This window comes from Hemiscyllium ocellatum, chromosome 17, assembly GCF_020745735.1.
Source record: "Hemiscyllium ocellatum isolate sHemOce1 chromosome 17, sHemOce1.pat.X.cur, whole genome shotgun sequence".
Taxonomy (NCBI): domain Eukaryota; kingdom Metazoa; phylum Chordata; class Chondrichthyes; order Orectolobiformes; family Hemiscylliidae; genus Hemiscyllium; species Hemiscyllium ocellatum.
In genome coordinates, this window is record NC_083417.1 from 44,020,385 (window position 1) to 44,037,721 (window position 17,337).

At 40.3% G+C, this 17,337-nt stretch overlaps 1 protein-coding gene across 1 annotated transcript in view; it reads left to right on the top strand.

Annotated features, from left to right (window-relative positions):
• nod2 (nucleotide-binding oligomerization domain containing 2) overlaps positions 1-17,337 on the top strand; it is a 62,832-nt gene that overhangs the window by 7,190 nt on the left and 38,305 nt on the right. Inside the window, 1 exon segment of the mRNA XM_060837713.1 lies at positions 15,929-16,438. Coding sequence (XP_060693696.1) covers positions 15,978-16,438 — 461 coding nt within the window. The 5' untranslated portion in view covers positions 15,929-15,977.

The window sequence follows — 17,337 nt, forward strand, 5'->3', positions numbered from 1 at the left end:
AGGAGAGCTCCCGGCTAGTTGAGACCTGATGGTTTCACTGTATATTGTTCCAACCCCAAACTGTTTAGTTGACTGAGAATCATGTGACAGGCAAAAGACCTTTGTTATTGATAACCAGTCACCAGTCTACAAACCAAAAGGTTTCTTGTTCCCAGTTAAAGCGATATCTGTACACAAGCTGTTGGCTCCAGTTCATCTGCTGTGGAATGTTCACCATAAATATCAAATTACTTGCTTTCAACCTTTCCAGGAGTCATTGTTTTTCAAAATACTTACCTCAGTTCAGTCCACAATCATAAAACACAAAAATAAGACACACAGTCTTCACACCCCACTAAGCTGTTTATAGGTCCTGTGTAGCGACCTTGTGCAATCCCACGTTATAGAAAAATCAGGCTTTAGAAACAGTGCTTAAAGAGTTGGCGATGTAATTGCGTTACAGAGAACACGTGTGAAAAGTTTGTGCTCTAGAAACAGTGTCCTCAATTCATCATTCGTGTTACAGCGAATTTGTGTTGATGAAACGTGCGTTATAACAGCATGACCTGTACATTCCTTAGAGTGGGTAAATATATGATGATTTCTTTAAAAGTTATAATGCCCATTTCTCCGTTATCAATTCCTATTCCTTCTTCTCCTTCTGCATGATATATACCAAGGTCTGCAAGAAGCCCTCTAAGACCTTGTGGTCTATCAGTTATAGAAAAATTCCAAAGTTTCAAAAACACTTTTCAGTTGCTGAAAGGTTCAGACTCCACAAATGCATCCAGTGATGAATCTATTTCCCAGTTTGTAGCAGGTTTAAAGAAGCTAGCAGAATCCTGTGAATTTGGAAACTATCTAAAAAATGATGCTTTCAGAGCCAGAGTGGTGTCTGGTTTATGATATGAACCAATCCAGAAGAGATTACTGACAGAAAGGAGCCTAGACTTAAAGAAAACAGAGGAAATATCAGTCTCGATGGAAGTAGCAGCCAAGAAAGTTCAACAGCTAAGCTCAACCCTGAATGTGTTTTATTATTGTGGACTGAACTGAGTTAAGTATTTTTTTTAAAATGACTCCTGAACAACATCCAGTGAAACCATCAGGTCTCAACTAGCTGGGAGCTCTCCTTCCATTCCTTGTATAAGCCATTTTGAACCTGATGAAAACCCGTATATCTTTGATTCAATCATTGCTATAAGCTGTGATATTTAATTGATAAGTTAGTGGCCTATTTATAAGTGGATTAGCCACTCTGCGTTTCTTGGAAGCATCCAGAGAAGAACAGTTGAGAAGCAATGTTCTGACCAGCCAAGAATCATCTCAGCAGCCCTTGTAAATGGGAACCTCTGAATTGTTTTTTCAAACTCCTTCTCCCATCCATAACTCATGTTTATTTTCTTCTGTCTGTGTGCAACAGGGAGGTTATAAATAGATTAAGGTTTTTATACAAAATCCTATGTAGAATCCCTTAGGTGTGGAAACAGGCCATTTGGTCCAACAAGTCCACACCGACCTTCCAAAGAGCAACCCACCCAGACCCATTCCCCTTCCCTATTATTCTGTATTTACCCCTAAATAATGCACCTTACCTACACATCCTGCTCTACACAATGGAGGGTATCCTCAATGTGAGGACAAGACTTAGCTTCCACAAGAACTGTTCAGCGGTTGCTCCTACCGATGCTGTTGTGGAAAGTTGCATTTGTGGGCAGACTGGTGATTGGTGAGGATGAGATCAACTATATTCTTCCCTGGTGTTTTCCACATTATCTCATGCTGTAGGCCCCATTGAACAGCTATGTCCTTTAGGGCTTGACCAGCTTGGTCTGTTGTTGTGCTGCTGAGCCATTCAAGAACCCAAAGCAGAGTACATTCTGTCACTTTATAACCCTCAAAGTGATGTTCAACTTTTCGACATAATGGAGGAGCAACTTCATTCTAACTGTACATCGTTAGCTTCCTATGGCTCAGGACATAGTAATCATGTTGTCTTGGACATCAGGTGTAATTGTATGATCATGCCTATTGCAGTCTGTGAGTCAGATCTCCCTATTTTGGTAGTAACTTCCCAATTGTAAGGTAGACTTTGCAGAATCGACAGGGCTGAATTTGTCGTTTCTGGTGCCTAAAGTCCAGTTGGAACATTTAAGAGTCAAATACTTTGTTGTGGGTCTTGAGTCACACATATGCCACACAAATGAAGGACAGCAGGTTTCTTTTTCTAAAGGGCATGAATGAACCAGATGGACTTTTATGACATGATATAATTCCAGATTTAAAAAAAAATCAAATTCCAACATCTACTGGCATGAGCACTGTTTTTTAGAGCAAAAAGACACTGCTATTTTCTGTGTCTGTAGATTGTGAAGGAGCAAAGGTGGCCTTTAGTAGAGTGATATGCCCTTCCTGTCAGATGTGGGAGTTTAAGGAGAGTTTCCATGTTACTGATGATTATGTTTACAGGAAGTGTCTTTGGTTGTAAATCCTATCAGATCACATTGGAATGGCAGGTAGTGACAATAAGGAATTTTTAAGTGCTGTGGCTGTGATGGATGGCAGTTATAGGAAGGGAGAAAAGACGCAGATACAGTCAGGTAGATGGGGGAACTCCAGGAAAGGTAGATGTGATAAGCAGGTAATGCAGGAGTCTCCTGTGGCTATATCCATTTCAGGAGCAAGTGAGGACTGAGATGCTGGAGATCAGAGCTGAAAATGTGTTGCTGGAAAAGCGCAGCAGGTCAGGCAGCATCCAAGGAGCAGGAGAGTCGATGTTTCGGGCATGAGCCCTTCTTCAGGAATGAGGAAAGTGTGTCCAGCAGGCTAAGATAAAAGGTAGGGAGGAGGGGCTTGAGGGAGCGGCGTTGGAAATGCGATAGGTGGAAGGAAGTCAAGGTGAGGGTGATAGGCCGGAGTGGTCAGGAATCTTCTTCCTGACCTCTCCGCCCCCACCCCACTCCGGCCTATCACCCTCACCTTGACCTCCTTCCACCTATCGCATTTCCAACGCCCCTCCCCCAAGTCCCTCCTCCCTACCTTTTATCTTAGCCTGCTGGACACACTTTCCTCATTCCTGAAGAAGGTCTCATGGTCGAACCGTCGACTCTCCTGCTCCTTGGATGCTGCCTGATCTGCTGTGCTTTTCCAGCAACACATTTTCAGCTCTATACCCATTTCAAACATGTATACAGTTTTGGAAAATAGACTGGGTCTGCCTTAGTGTTAGGGGGTGATAGACTGTCAGGGGAATGTACCACAAACAGCCAAGTTTCTGGTATCAAGATTGGCTCTATTGTGGTGAGGGGTACGTTGTGTTCCAAGCGATCGATTGTGTTAGGAAATTCTCTAGTCAGAGGCACAGACAGACGTTTCTGCGGCCAGCAGTGAAAAATCAGAATGGTATGTTGCCTCCCTCATGCCAGGATCAAGGATGTCTCAGAGAGGTTGCAGAATGTTCTCAAAGGGTAGAGGGACCAGCAGGAGGTCATTGTACACATTGGAAGAGAAAAGAATCAGATTCTGATGGGAGAATATCGAAAGTTAGGCAGGAATTTCAAAAGGAGGTCCTCACTGCCACAAGCTAGTGAGAGTAGGAGGATAGAGCAGATGAATGTGTGGCTGAGGAGCAGACGGAGGGGAGAAGGGTTCACATGTTTGGATCACTGGAATCTTTTCTGGGGTACAAGAAGGACAAATTGCACCTGAATTGGAAGGGGACTAAGACACAGACAGGGAGATTTGCTAGAGCTACTTGTGAGGATTTAATCTAGTAAGGTGTGGAGGTGGAACCCAGGGAAATAGTGAGGGAAGAGATCAGTCTGAGACTGGTACAGTTGGGAAAATGAGCGAGTCAAATAGTCAGGGCAGGCACGAACAAAGAAGAGAACAAGGTAGGACTGATAAATTAAACAGTATCTACTTCAATGCAAGAGGCCTAACAGGGAAGGCAGATGAACTCAGGGCATGGTTAGGAACATGGGACTGGGATATCATGGCATTTACAGAGACATGGTTCAGGGATGGACAGGACTGGTAGCTTAATGTTCCAGGATACAAATGCGAGAGGAAGGATAGAAAGGGGGAAAGAGAGGAGTGATGTTTTTGATAAGGGATGGCATTACTGCTGTACTTAGGGAGAATATTTCTGGGAATACATCCAGGAAAGTTATTTGAGTGGAACTGAGAAAGAAGAAAGGGATGATCACGTTATTGGGATTGCATTATAGACCCCCTAATAGTCAGCGGGAAATTGAGAAATAAATTTGTACGGAGATTTCAGTTATCTATAAGAATAATAGGGTGGTTATGGAAGGGGATTTTAACATTCCAAACATAGATTGGGACTGTCATAGTTTAAGGGTTCAGATGAGAGGAATTTGTTATGTATGTACAAGAAAACATTCTGATTCTGTGTGTTGATGTACCAACTAGTGAAGGTGCAAAGCTTGATTTACTGTTGGGAAATAAGGCAGGGCAGGTGACTGAGGTGTCAGTGGGAGAGCACTTTGGGGCCAGTGACCATAATTCTATTAGATTTAAAATAGTGACGTAAAAGGATAGACCGGATCTAAAAGTTTAAGTTCCAAATTGGAGGAAGGCTAATTTTAACAGCATTAGGCAAAAACTTTCAAAAGCTGATTGGGGGCACATGCTCGCAGGTAAAGGGACGGTTAGAAAATGGGAAGCCTTCAGAAATGAGATAACGAGAGTCCAGAGAAAGTATATTCTTGTTAGGGTGAAAGGAAAGGCTGGTAGGTGTAGGGAATGCTGGATGATTAAAGAAATGGAGGGTTTGGTTAAGAAAAAGAAGGAAGCATATGTCAGGTATAGAGAGGATAGATTGAGTGAATCCTTGGAGTTTAAAGGCAGTAGGAGTATACTTAAGAAGGAAATCGGGATGGGAAAAGGGGGCAATGAAATAACTTTGGCAAACAGAATTAAGGATAATTCAAAGGGATTTTATAATTCCACTAAGGACAAAAGAGTAACTAGGGAGAGAATAAGGCTGCACAAAGATCAGCAAGACAGGCTGTGTGTGGAGCCGCAGGAGGTGAGGGAGATACTAAACAAGTATTTTGCATTAGTGTTTACTGTGGAGAAGGATGTGGGATATATAGAATGTGGGGAAATAGATGGTGACGTCTTGAAAATCTCCATATTACAGAGGTGGAAGTGCTGAATGTCTTGAAATGCATAAAAGTGAATAAATCCCCAGGACCTGATCAGGTGCACCCTAGAACTTTGTGGGAAGCTCGGGAAGTGATCGCTGGCTCCCTTGCTGAGATATTTGTATCATCGATAGTCACATGTGAGATGCCGGAAGACTGGAGGTTAGCTAACATAGTGTCACTATTTAAGAAAGGTGGTAAGGAAAAGCCAGGGAACTATAGACCAGTGAGCCTGACATCAGTGGTGGGCAAGTTTTTGGAGGGTATCCTAAGGGACAGGATTTACATGTATTTGGAAAGGCAAAGACAGATTAGGGATAGTCAACATGGTTTTGTGTGTGGGAAATCATGTCTCATGAACTTGATTGAGTTTTTTGAAGAAGTAACAAACAGAATTGATGAGGGCAGAATGGTAGATGTGATTTATATGGACTTTAGTAAGGCGTTCGACAAGGTTCCTCGTGAGAGACTGGTTAGCAAGGTTAGATTTCATGGAATATGGGGAGAACTCGCCATTTGGATGCAGAACTGGCTTGATGGTAGAAAAAAGAAGATGTGGTGGAGGGTTGCTTTTCAGACTGGAGGCCTGTGACCAGTGATATGCCACAAGGATCAGTGCTGAGTCCACTGCTTTTCGTCATTTATGTAAATGATTTGGATGTGAGCATAAGAGGTATAGTTAGTAAGTTTGCAGATGACACCAAAATTGGAGAAGTAGTGGACAGTGAAGAAGGTTACCTCAGATTACAATGGGATCCTGACCAGATGGGCCGATAGGTTGAGGAGTGGCAGATGGAGTTTAATTTAGATAAATGTGAGGTGCTGCATTTTGGAAAAGCAAATCAGAGGAGGACATATACACTTAATGAAAAAGTCCTGGAGACTGTTGCTGAACAAAGAGACCTTAGATTGCAAGTTCATTGTTCCTTGAAAGTAGAGTCACAGGTAGATAGGATAGTGAAGAAGGTGTTTACTTTATTGGTCAGGGCAATGAGTATAGGAGTTGGGAGGTCATTGGAAGGATGTTGTGAAACATTAAAAGGTTCAGAAAAGATTTACAAGGATGTTGCCAGGATTGGAGGATTTGAGCTATAAGGAGAGGTAGAATAGGCTCGGGCTGTTTTCCAGGGAGCATCAAAGGTTGAGGGGTGACCTTATAGAGGTTTGTAAAATCATGAGGAGCATTGATAGGATAAATAAACAAAGTCTTTCCCCTGGGGTGGGGGAATCCAGAACTAGAGGGCATAGGCTTAGGGTGAGGGGGGAAAGCTATAAAAGAGACCTAAGGGATAACTTCGGAAAAAGTGGTGAAGGCTGGACTAATTACAGCATTTAAAGGCATCTGGATGTGTATATGAATAGGAAAGATTTAGAGAGGTATGAGCCAAGTGCTGGCAAATGGGACTAGATTAGGTTAGGATATCTGGTCGGCATGGACGAATTGGACCGAAGGGTCTGTTTCCGTTCTGTACATCTCTATGACTCTATGGATCTACTGCAGTTAAACTCAAATCCAAATCCTCAGAGTGTTACCTGAGTGTCTGAATTACTGGTCCCACAAGAATATCACTATGTCACCATCTCCCTTGTAGCAAGACTTCCCTACTTTTAACCCAATCTCACCTCTGATAAAAAGCAAACTTCTATTAGCTTCCCTCATGACTTGCTGTAAAGGTCATTATGCTATAATGCGTATTTCATCAGCGCGAATTGGCTATAATGCGATTGACAAATTGTGGATGTTGTTTGAATAATGCAAACTTTCTACTGAATGGGTATAGCAATTTTCAATTAGTGATCTTATACACCATGATTTTCTCTCGCAGCTTCCCATAGCATGATTTTCTGTAGTGTGAGGTTGCAGAGGAAACAACTTTCATGTTCTAGCAGAATGACCTGTACTGACAGGCCAGGTTTCTTTAATTCATATTTGAGGATGCACATATTTCTCTGTTCTGCAGCACATTGCAGTCAGTTGCCATTTTAATAATATTATGCTTTTCTTTGTTCCCAATTGAACAACATCATATTGTTCCACTTTGTGTTCCAACAAAATATCCCATCTGCCAAACTTTGGCCAATTTACTTAACCAAATTCATTCAACTTAAGTGTCTTCTCCTCACACCTTGCTTTCTGTCCTATCTTTGTATAATTGGAAAATGTAGTTATAATTCATCAGCACCTTCATGCACATCATTAATATAGATCATAAATGGTTGAGGCCCTTACTGATGTGGAACTTCACTCATCAGTTTAGCAACCTGAAAATGACCATTATATTCCACTCTCTCTTTCATGTTAGTTACCATACTTTTGTTGTGCTAACATATCATCCCTAACTCTTATTTTGTGCAGTAATCTTTTATCTGGTTCTTTATTGAATGTCTTTTGGAATTTAAATACACTATTACATCTTCTCTTTCTCTTTTATCTACCCTCCTTATTACATTCTCAAAGAATGATAATAAATTTGTTGAGCAGTATTTCTCTTTTAGAAAATCATATTGACTCAGCTTGATTTTAATTTTCTACATGTCCTACTACAACATAATTTATAATGGATTCTGAAACAAATATTAGATTAACTGGTGTGTAGTTTCTTGCTTCTTTCTTAAATAGAAATGTGACGTTTACAGATTTCCAGTTCTGGAGGACCATTCCAGAATCTGTGGAATCGTGTAATGTTATAAGCAATGCATCCACTATCAAGATTAGATTAGATTACTTACAGTGTGGAAACAGGCCCTTCGGCCCAACAAGTCCACACCGACCCGCCGAAGCGCAAACCACTCTTTTCCCTACATTTGCCCCTTCACCTAATACTACGGGCAATTTAGCATAGCCAATTCACCTGACCCGCACATCTTTGGACTGTGGGAGGAAACCGGAGCACCCGGAGGAAACCCACGCAGACACGGGGAGAACGTGCAAACCCCACACAGTCAGTCGCCTGAGTCGGGAAGTGAACCTGGGTGTCGGGAAGTGAACCCGGGTATCTGCAGCTACATTCTTAAAAATCCTCTGGTCCAGGTTACCAGGTCCAGGGAACCTGCCAGTCTTTAGTTCTATTCATTTTCCAGCGCTTTTACTCTTGTGATTGTGTTTGTTTTAACTTCCTCCCTCTCTTTTGAGTGCTCACTGTGCCTTCTGCTGTGGAAACACTTACAAAATAATTATTCATCAACTTTACCATTTCCTTGTTTAACAGCATTATTTTCCATGTCTCCGAGACTAATACTCACAACTATTCTCTTCCTTTCTATATATGTGTTGAAGTTTTACTGTTTAATTTTATATTCTTGCCATTTTACTCTCCTATTCTGGGGTGAATACAGAGAATGGGCCTAGGTGGGTTACTCTTCGGAGGGTTGGTAAGGACTTGTTGGGCCGAAGGGCCTGTTTCCATACTATAGAGAATCTAATCTATTTGAATTTTGTATTTTATTCATTATTGTCCATTGCTGATTTCTAAAAAAAATTAATCTCTGCAAATCTTTGTAGTATTGTACACATTTTTCAATTTTATATCAGCCTTAACTTCCTTAGCCAAAATGGCACATCTTTCTTGTTTAGTCTTTCTGAATGAAATACATTGTTTTTGAATATATGACATCTATCCTTAAATGCCCACTACTGCTTATCTGCAATTTGACCATTTAACCTATTTTCCCAGTCTATGGAAACTTTTGTTATAATCTTATTTAAGTTGAGGCTGCTAGTTTCAGACCAAAGCTTTTCATCCACAAACCAAGTCTGAAATTTTATCATGTTCTGATCATTCTTGCTTGGAAAGTACTTTACAATGAAGTAATTCCTGAATCCGGTTGAATTCCTCATTATCAGCTCTAAAGTAGACTTATCCTTGGTTGGTTCCAAGGAATAGCCCCAAATATCTAAGTGAACTCTGTGAATTCAACTTCAAGGTTTTCTTTGCCAATATGATTTGTCCAAGCTAAGTGCAGAGTAAAAAGTATTCACAGTGATTACAGTACTCTTCCTCCAAGCTTCCTTTATTTCTTGTGTACTCTGTTCTAATGTATAGCTGCTGTTAGTGGGTATTGTTATGGACTAAGCCAGATCACTCACAACATTCTTAAGCAGGCAGCTCAGACCATAATTTGCGATTTATTTTGGTAAGTGTACAGTGAAGGTTACCTGGATTAAGTTAACTAGGTTGACTATTAGACTTTAAAACAGACAAAAATTTATGCACAGAATTACACAATGAAACACAAAGGACAGAATAAAGAACTCCTACAGATCTCAATCTATCCAACTAGACTTAATTATGCTATTCTGAATATACACAACAGTCCCAATAATCAAACTCCCTTTAAAAACCAGTATAAATGGAACACATGGTTACAGGTTAAAGGGCTTAAAGAGAGAGAAAGTTTCCACACAACTCCCTGTTGAACTTCCAAGTAATTCAAGACTGAACTAAACTGTAGGGAATCTAATCTAATCTAATCTAAAACTGCTCAGTTCAGCTAGAGAGCTGACCACTTCCCTTTCTTTATACAGGTCACTTTTAAAACATGACCACTTTGGCCTGAAGTCTCAATCTTTTACATATTTTAAGAAAAGGCTTCTCAAAATCCTTTTCATCTCTGCACCAAACTAGACTGATTAGTGCCCAGCTGATTTATTAACCCTCTGAAAATGACCAAGGATGGAGTATCCTTGAGCCAAGGAACAGCCTTTATAAAAAAAGGACTAGCTTTGTGTACCTCTTCCCCCCCTCCACCCCCCCATAAAAAATGAACTATCCATATCAAAATATGGCATCATTTTTAACCCTTCAAAACCTTTCTAAACACACTAACGATAAACATGCAAATATGCACAACCACATGCACATTCAGGCCGTGGTACACCTATCACCTAACGCCTCCTTGTCTCATTTGAGTCTCGATAATGCATTGGGAAGCATATTTTTGTGACCTGCCACATGCACAATTGTCAAATTGAATGGCTGCAACAACAAGCTCCATCTAAACAGTCTGGCATTTTTGTCCTTAAATTTTTCCACAAATGTCAATGGGTTGTGATCAGTTTGTATGATTGTCTGAGATGCATTGCTGGTAATATAAATACTGAAATGTTGTAATGCCAACACCAAGCTTAAAGTCTCTTTCTCCACTATTGAATATTTCTGTTGCTGAACTTCAACTTCCTGGAAAAATATCTGATGGGTCTTTCTATCACTTTGTCCTCGTGGAGGAACACTGTACTAACACCCACATCACTGGCATTGGTAGCCACCTTGAAAGGCTTCATGTAATCCAGTGTGGCTAATACTGGGGCAGTGGTTAACACAGTTATTAGGTTGTCAAAATGGCTTTTGACAGGCCACTGTCCACTGAAACCTCTTGTCCTTTTTAACAATTCAGTGAGTGAAGCAGCCACACTGCTAAAGTTCGACACAAATGTTCAGTAAAATCCACTCACTCCCAGGAACAGTAGTATGGCTTTTCTTCGTTACAAAAGCCAAAATTGCCTTTGCTGTCTCATGACAGAGGTACTTGCCAGTAGCCTCTGAGCAAATCTAACTTTGTCGCTTGTCCCACTTTTTCGATATAGTCCTCCAATCGTGGAATTGGATATGCAAGAGTCTTTATAAGAACATTGACTTTGCGATAGTCCACACATTACCGTTGGTTACCATCCGGCTTTGGCACCATGATTCTAGGTGACCTCCAGTCACTATAACTCACTTTGATTATTCAATCTTGGAGCATGCACTCTATCTCCTTCTAAATCTGTGCTAACTTTAGAGCGTTATGGCTGTAAGGATATTGTTTAATCGGAATAGCATCTCCTATATCTACATCATACACAATTAGGTTTGTAGTTCCCAGTTTATTTCTGCATGTCACCCCATGTGATAGTAATAACTCCTTCAGGTCATTTCGATTTTCTTGTGGAAGGTAACTCAGTAATTTATCCTAATTTCTTACAACTTCCTCATTCTCCAATTTGATTTGAGGAATGTCCAATTCAGAATCCTCTGAACTTGGTTCTTCCTTCTGTGCTGTCATCATTAACACCTTCTCCTCTGGCTTTCCTTCCCTATCAAAATACCTTTTGAGCATATTCACATGACACACTCTGTGAGATTTCTTCCGGTCTGGAGTCCTTACCAAGTAGTTCACCTCACTCAATTTCTTCTCGATTTGATAAGGTCCACTAAACCTTGCTTTTAAAGGCTCACCTGTTACTGGAGGTAACACCAATATCTTATCCCCATTTACAAAACTGCAAATTCGTGATTTCTTATCACCTCCTGTTTCAGTGTATGCTGTGATACTTTTAAATGCTGTCTAGCCAACTCTCCAGCTCTACTTAATCATTCTCTAAAATTTGACACATTGTCCAAATAGGTGGTCTCTGAATTCTAACTTTTTCATTTCTCCTTAATCAATTTTAATGCTGATCTTACTTCATGCCCAAAAATTAATTCAAATGGACTGAATTTGGTCGATTCATTCGGTGCATCTCTGATTGCAAAAAGTACAAATGGAACTCCGTTATCCTAATCATCTGGATAATCCTGACCATAAGCCCTTAACATGGTCTTTAGTGTTTGATGCCATCTCTCTAGCTTTCCTCAACACATCCATTATTGTTCATAAATACTTATTCCCACTTTTTGTTTGAGGTAGGGGACCTATGCAATCAATCAAGACTCTTGTGAAAGGTTCCTGAAATGCTTGAATAGGTATTAAAGGTGCAGGTTTTATTACTGCCTGTGGTTTACTGATTAGCTGACATGTATGACACGTCTGGCAAAATTCAACTACATCTTTGTGTAGTCCAGGCCAGTAAAAATGTCTTTGTATTTTAACCTGTGTTTTCCTCACCCCAAATGACCTCCAAGTGGTAGCTCATGCGCCACTCACAGTACCACCTTTCTATACCTTACTGGCAGATCAATTTGATGAATCTCTGCCCATTTCTCATCTGCTTGAATGTGTGATGGTCTCCATTTCCTCATTAAGACATCATTTGTTCATTAATAACACTGTAAATGCCTTTTAATATAACCGTTTTAACTCCTCATCTTTCTGCTGTAATTCAATCAGCTTAGCAGAGCTAAAGATACTTGCATGTTTACCCATTTGCTCCTCTGTTCCACTTTCAAAGAAAGTTTCGGATAACACTATGTCAGCTTCCTTATCTGTGCCTTTTGATCCCTCCTGCTTCAACTTGTGCTTCTGTGATATTGTAATCATACAATCAAGGAAAATTGCTGGATAAAGGTGCATCATTTCTTCTGTTACCTGCGCCTCCACTGGCTTTTCAACTAGAGTAGGCAGCACGCCCACCAGTGAATCAACTATATAATTTACAAGGACAAATTGTATTCCTGGAGCTGAGAGTTTGTCCAGTATTCTTACCACAAATTCTCCACTCTTCTCTGGACTCTATAGCCTCACTTTACATAATTTGAGCACTTTTTGTCTCACCATGAATTCCTATTACTGGTACCTTTTCTGGCATTAGTCCCTCAGGAATACATATCTCCTCTTCCTTCAGCATTACAGACTGACAGGATCCCATGTCCCTTAATATCATAGCCTCCTTATGTACTGTTCCTAGCCTATGTGAATAAACTTTACCTTGCATATATATTTTTAAGCAGATCTGGCACTTCCTCCTTAATCAACTCCTGATTATCTTGTACACGCTGAGGCAGTTGTCTAACTTCCCTTGTGCTTTTTGTTACTAGTCCAACAAAATTTCCAGGCTTGTCTGATTTTCCTACATCTGTCATTCTCCTAGCTCACTGACACTGATTTTGTGTGGCCAACTTTATTACAATGAGCTTTTTAATTTCTTTGTCCCCCTCAAGGCTTCTTTTTTTACCCTGTGGTAAGTTATCCTTATGATCTTCCCTGAGATCTACCTTTTGCTTTTCCACATGAGGATTTCTCTCTGTCCCACTTTCTCTCCTTCATGGACTGAAATTGATTCTGGAAGCAAAACCGTGTTTTATTGATCAGCTCATAATCATCAGCCACTTCAGCTACTAACCTTGCCGTTTTAACTCTCAGTTCTTCCACATGAGTGCGCACTACTTCAGGCAGTGAATTTTTGAATTCCTCCAAAATAATTACCTCTCTAAGGGCATCATAGGTTTGCTCGATTTTTAAAGCTCTTATCCATCTATTGAAATTACTCTGTTTGATCCTTTCAAACTCAATGTAGGTTTGAGCAGTGTCCCTCCTTAGATTCCTGAAACATTGTCTGTAGGATCTGGTACAAGCGCATGTGCACTTAAAATGGCTTTTTTCACCACCTCGTATGTTGATGTTTGCTTTGGTGCACAAATTCGGATGACACAAGTTTCAGTACAACAGCAGATGCTTTATTATTGGACTGCCGGCTAGAGATTCTCAATGTCCCCAAAAGTATTCGTGTGTCTACTTGGGGTGATACTTCTCCAGGAATCTCTGTCCTACTCACAATTTTTTTATAGGGATTAAACAAAAGGTTTATCACTCACATGGCCAACTGTCATTACGTAGTTTAAAGTAGGTAATTATGAATTTACAAAGCCTGATGAACATTGATGTGATAGCGTGTGAATGGATTACAAGAACTGATTATTGTATTCTTCATGATTATGTGTTGCTGGGAAGAGATTAAGATAGAAGAGTTTTGCCTGTTGTTAAATGGGGAATTCACATACCTATGCTAATATGGAGGGGAAGTAAGACAATGGGAGCAGAAGGCAGTTTTAACAGGATTGTGGCCAAGGCTATAAGTCTTGTTTGAGAAGGACAAATACCTCTGTCTGAGGCTACAGGGGAATCCACATGTGTGGCTCCACTAGGCTCCTCTTCTGGTACACAGTCAGCCTCTCCCCTACTGAGATGTTCTGTTGTAAGAGGACAGGTTTCCAATTGATAGTGCAGTGAGTCTTTTTGGCAGTGGAATGTTTAACCCTTGAGTCCCCAATGTGCCTTGAAGGAGAAGTAAAACATGGAACTGATCCCTTGTGGCTTTCTAACTTCCTCACATACTCCCCAGATACATCCTGTGATAGGGATGCAAATACCTCACTAGCTCTACCTACAAGTTTCATTTGAATTAACAAAACCCACATTGCCACTCTGGCCACTGCATTTGTTTAGTGACCTTTTCAAATGAGATGAAAAAGGTTTCCACATCCTTCTCATCAAATTTAGGCAATGCTTGAACATACTTACAGTTTCTCACAGGGCTTCTGACTACTAGGAGCTTGCTCCTCATCACTCTCTTCCTCACTAAGCTGACCCTCAGCCTTTATCTCGAGGCTTTTAAGCTGACTTAACTTTTTAAATGTAAGTTTTTGAAGTTCAAAAGCGCTCTCTTTTTCCCTCTCTTCTGCTCTCTCCTTTTCTCTCTGTTCTGCTGCTCTCTTTTTCTGTCTCTTCTGATTTTAATCATAACTCAAATTGTTTCATTTCTGCTCCCCTTTCCTTATCTCTCACCTCTAACTCAAGCTGCTTCATTTGCAATTGAATTTGTGTCATTTCTATAGATTCTGATAGCAAGTTGAAATGCTGAGCTACTGCTGTAATAATCTCTCCTTTTCTCACAGAAGCAGGCAGTTCCAATTCCAGCTTCTCTGCTAATTCTTACAACTTGGTCTTATTCACTTTTTGCAAAACTTCCAAAGTCACTGCATCCACATCCAGAAAACTTTTGGCGACTGAAAGGGCCATTCCTATCCCAGGCTTTGTCTACCCAACTGAACCAACACCCGAAGTAAAGACACTAGCACCTACCTATCACTGTTTAAAATCCCGCAAAGAGCCCCCAGTCTGTTATTGACTAAGCCAGACCACTCAAAACGTTCTTAAGCAGGCAACTCAGACCATAACATTGCAATTTGTTTTGGTAAGTGTACAGCGAAAATTACCCAGATTAAGTTAGTTTGGTTGACTACTAGATTTTAAAACAGACAAAAGTTCATTCACAAAATTACACAAGCACAAAGAATAGAATAAAGAACCCCAACAGAACTCAACCTATCCAACTAGATTTAATTATGCTGTTTCAAATGTACACAACAGTCCCAATAAGCAAACTCCCTTTAAAAGCCAGTATAAATGGAACACATGCTTACAGGTTGAAGTTGAAGGGCAGAAAGTGAGAGAGAGAGTTTGCACACAGCTCCCTGTTGAACTTCCAACCAATTCAAGACTGAACTAAACTGCTCAGCTCAGCTAGAGAGCTAACCACCCCCCCTTTCTACAGGTTACCTTTAAAACATGACCACTTTGGTCTGAAGTCTTGTCTGTTCACATATAAAGAAAAGGCCTCTTAAAATCCTTGTCATCTCTGTACCAAACCAGACTGATCAGAGCCTGGGCAAAAGTGAGGACTGCAGATGCTGGAGATCAGAGTCGAGATTAGAGTGGTGCTGGGAAAGCACAGCAGGTCGGGCAGCATCCGAGGAGTAGGAGAATCGATGTTTCGGGCAAAAGCCCTTCATCAGGAACCCTTGATCGGAGCCCGGCCTGGTTTATGACCCCTCTGAAAAGAATCAAGGACTGAGTCTCCTTGAGTCAAGGAACAGCTTTTAGAGAAAAAAAGAGTAGCTTTGTGACAGTATGTAAGTTCCTGAACCATTGATTTCAATCTAATGCTATTTCTTATCTCCATCCAAACTGACTCTATATCTTGATTGTTCAACCTTTGATACTATAGCAGTATTTATTTTGAATATTTCACTTAGAAGCAGTAAGTAATAATCTATTATTCACCTGTTTCTTTATTTTACTAGGTCTATCTATCTGCATTAAAATAACCCTGTTGAAAGGGCATCCAGTGGAATGAATACTGATCAACTGCTTAAGGCACAAAGACATAAACTCATCACCATTCTTGGAAGAGGTTCAGTGGAAATCTTTGAGAGCATTCTTGATCATTTATGAGCATGGGATCTTCTGAGTTGGGAAGAATATGAACATGTGAAATCACCAGAGGTTCTGTCTCATTCCAGTCGTAATCTCCTTGATGTTGTTACATTGAAAGGGACGAGAGCCTGTGAATTTTTTCTTCTGGCTTTGGAAGATATCATTCACAGCTCGCAGCTGGCTGATTTAATTTTGGGCAGCTATAAGCCTTCAGAAAAGTCTCCTGAACCTTCAGCGTCACTGGCAACATTACCTTCTCAAAGTCTTCAACAGCACAGACCCAACATTGTGCGGAAACTGCATGAACACATTGCAGCTGTGTTAGAAATTCTGCACAGCTATAGTCATTTGTGTCAATATATATACCTTCTCAGCAGGTACCAAACACTGTGTGTGTGTGTGTGTGAGATAATGAATCATAGAGGAAAATTTAAGTGAAGTTATGAAATGTGATTTTACATCTTGCCCACTTGTAATTCATTTATCCCTCAACTGGCATAAAATTCATATCATATAGCTGCCTAATGTGTACTTAGTGTATGCTATATGTGAGCTGATTAACTTAATGATAGCGCAGTGTTTACAAAATAGGCATCAGATAGTTCTATATAGATATTATATATTTGCTGTTCCCTTTTCTGCCACCTGTTGAGCTTACACCTTCTCAAATCTTTGACCCTATCCTCAAGATCGATGACCTCTATCATAGGGTTTCTTTCCCTTTATTTCTGTTCCCTTCACCATACACCCCAAAAATCCAAAACTAAAAAGCCTGCTAATTCTTAGATCAGTCCACGCACTCAACTATTTCATTCAATAACTGCTAATCATTCAACTTTTTCCATTTAGACCTATGCCTGTCAACATTTCAGACATTTGGGACATGTAGATAATGTCTATTTATAGTGCTTCATAATTTCTGGCATCTGTTATGTCCATTGTCTCCACATATCTCAGGAAATATATTTTTAAAAAATGCAAGATCATTAACTTTCCCAATGTGGAATATGTTGGGCCCAACAAGCTGAAAAGGTTCCTTTTGTGCTATAACTATCATTCATTAATTCATTACTAAAAAGGCAAATGGTCAACTTAAAATAAAATTGAAGCTACCTTTACAAGCACTTAAGTAAAAAGACAATTAGACAAAGAGTGATTGCACAAATATTGAAAAGGCCATTTATGCCGAGAAGTGAAGGAATGGCAAAGTTGTCTCCCACATACTCTTTGCACCTCTAACCTGCCCACCTCTCAGTTAGCCCATGGAACTGATCTC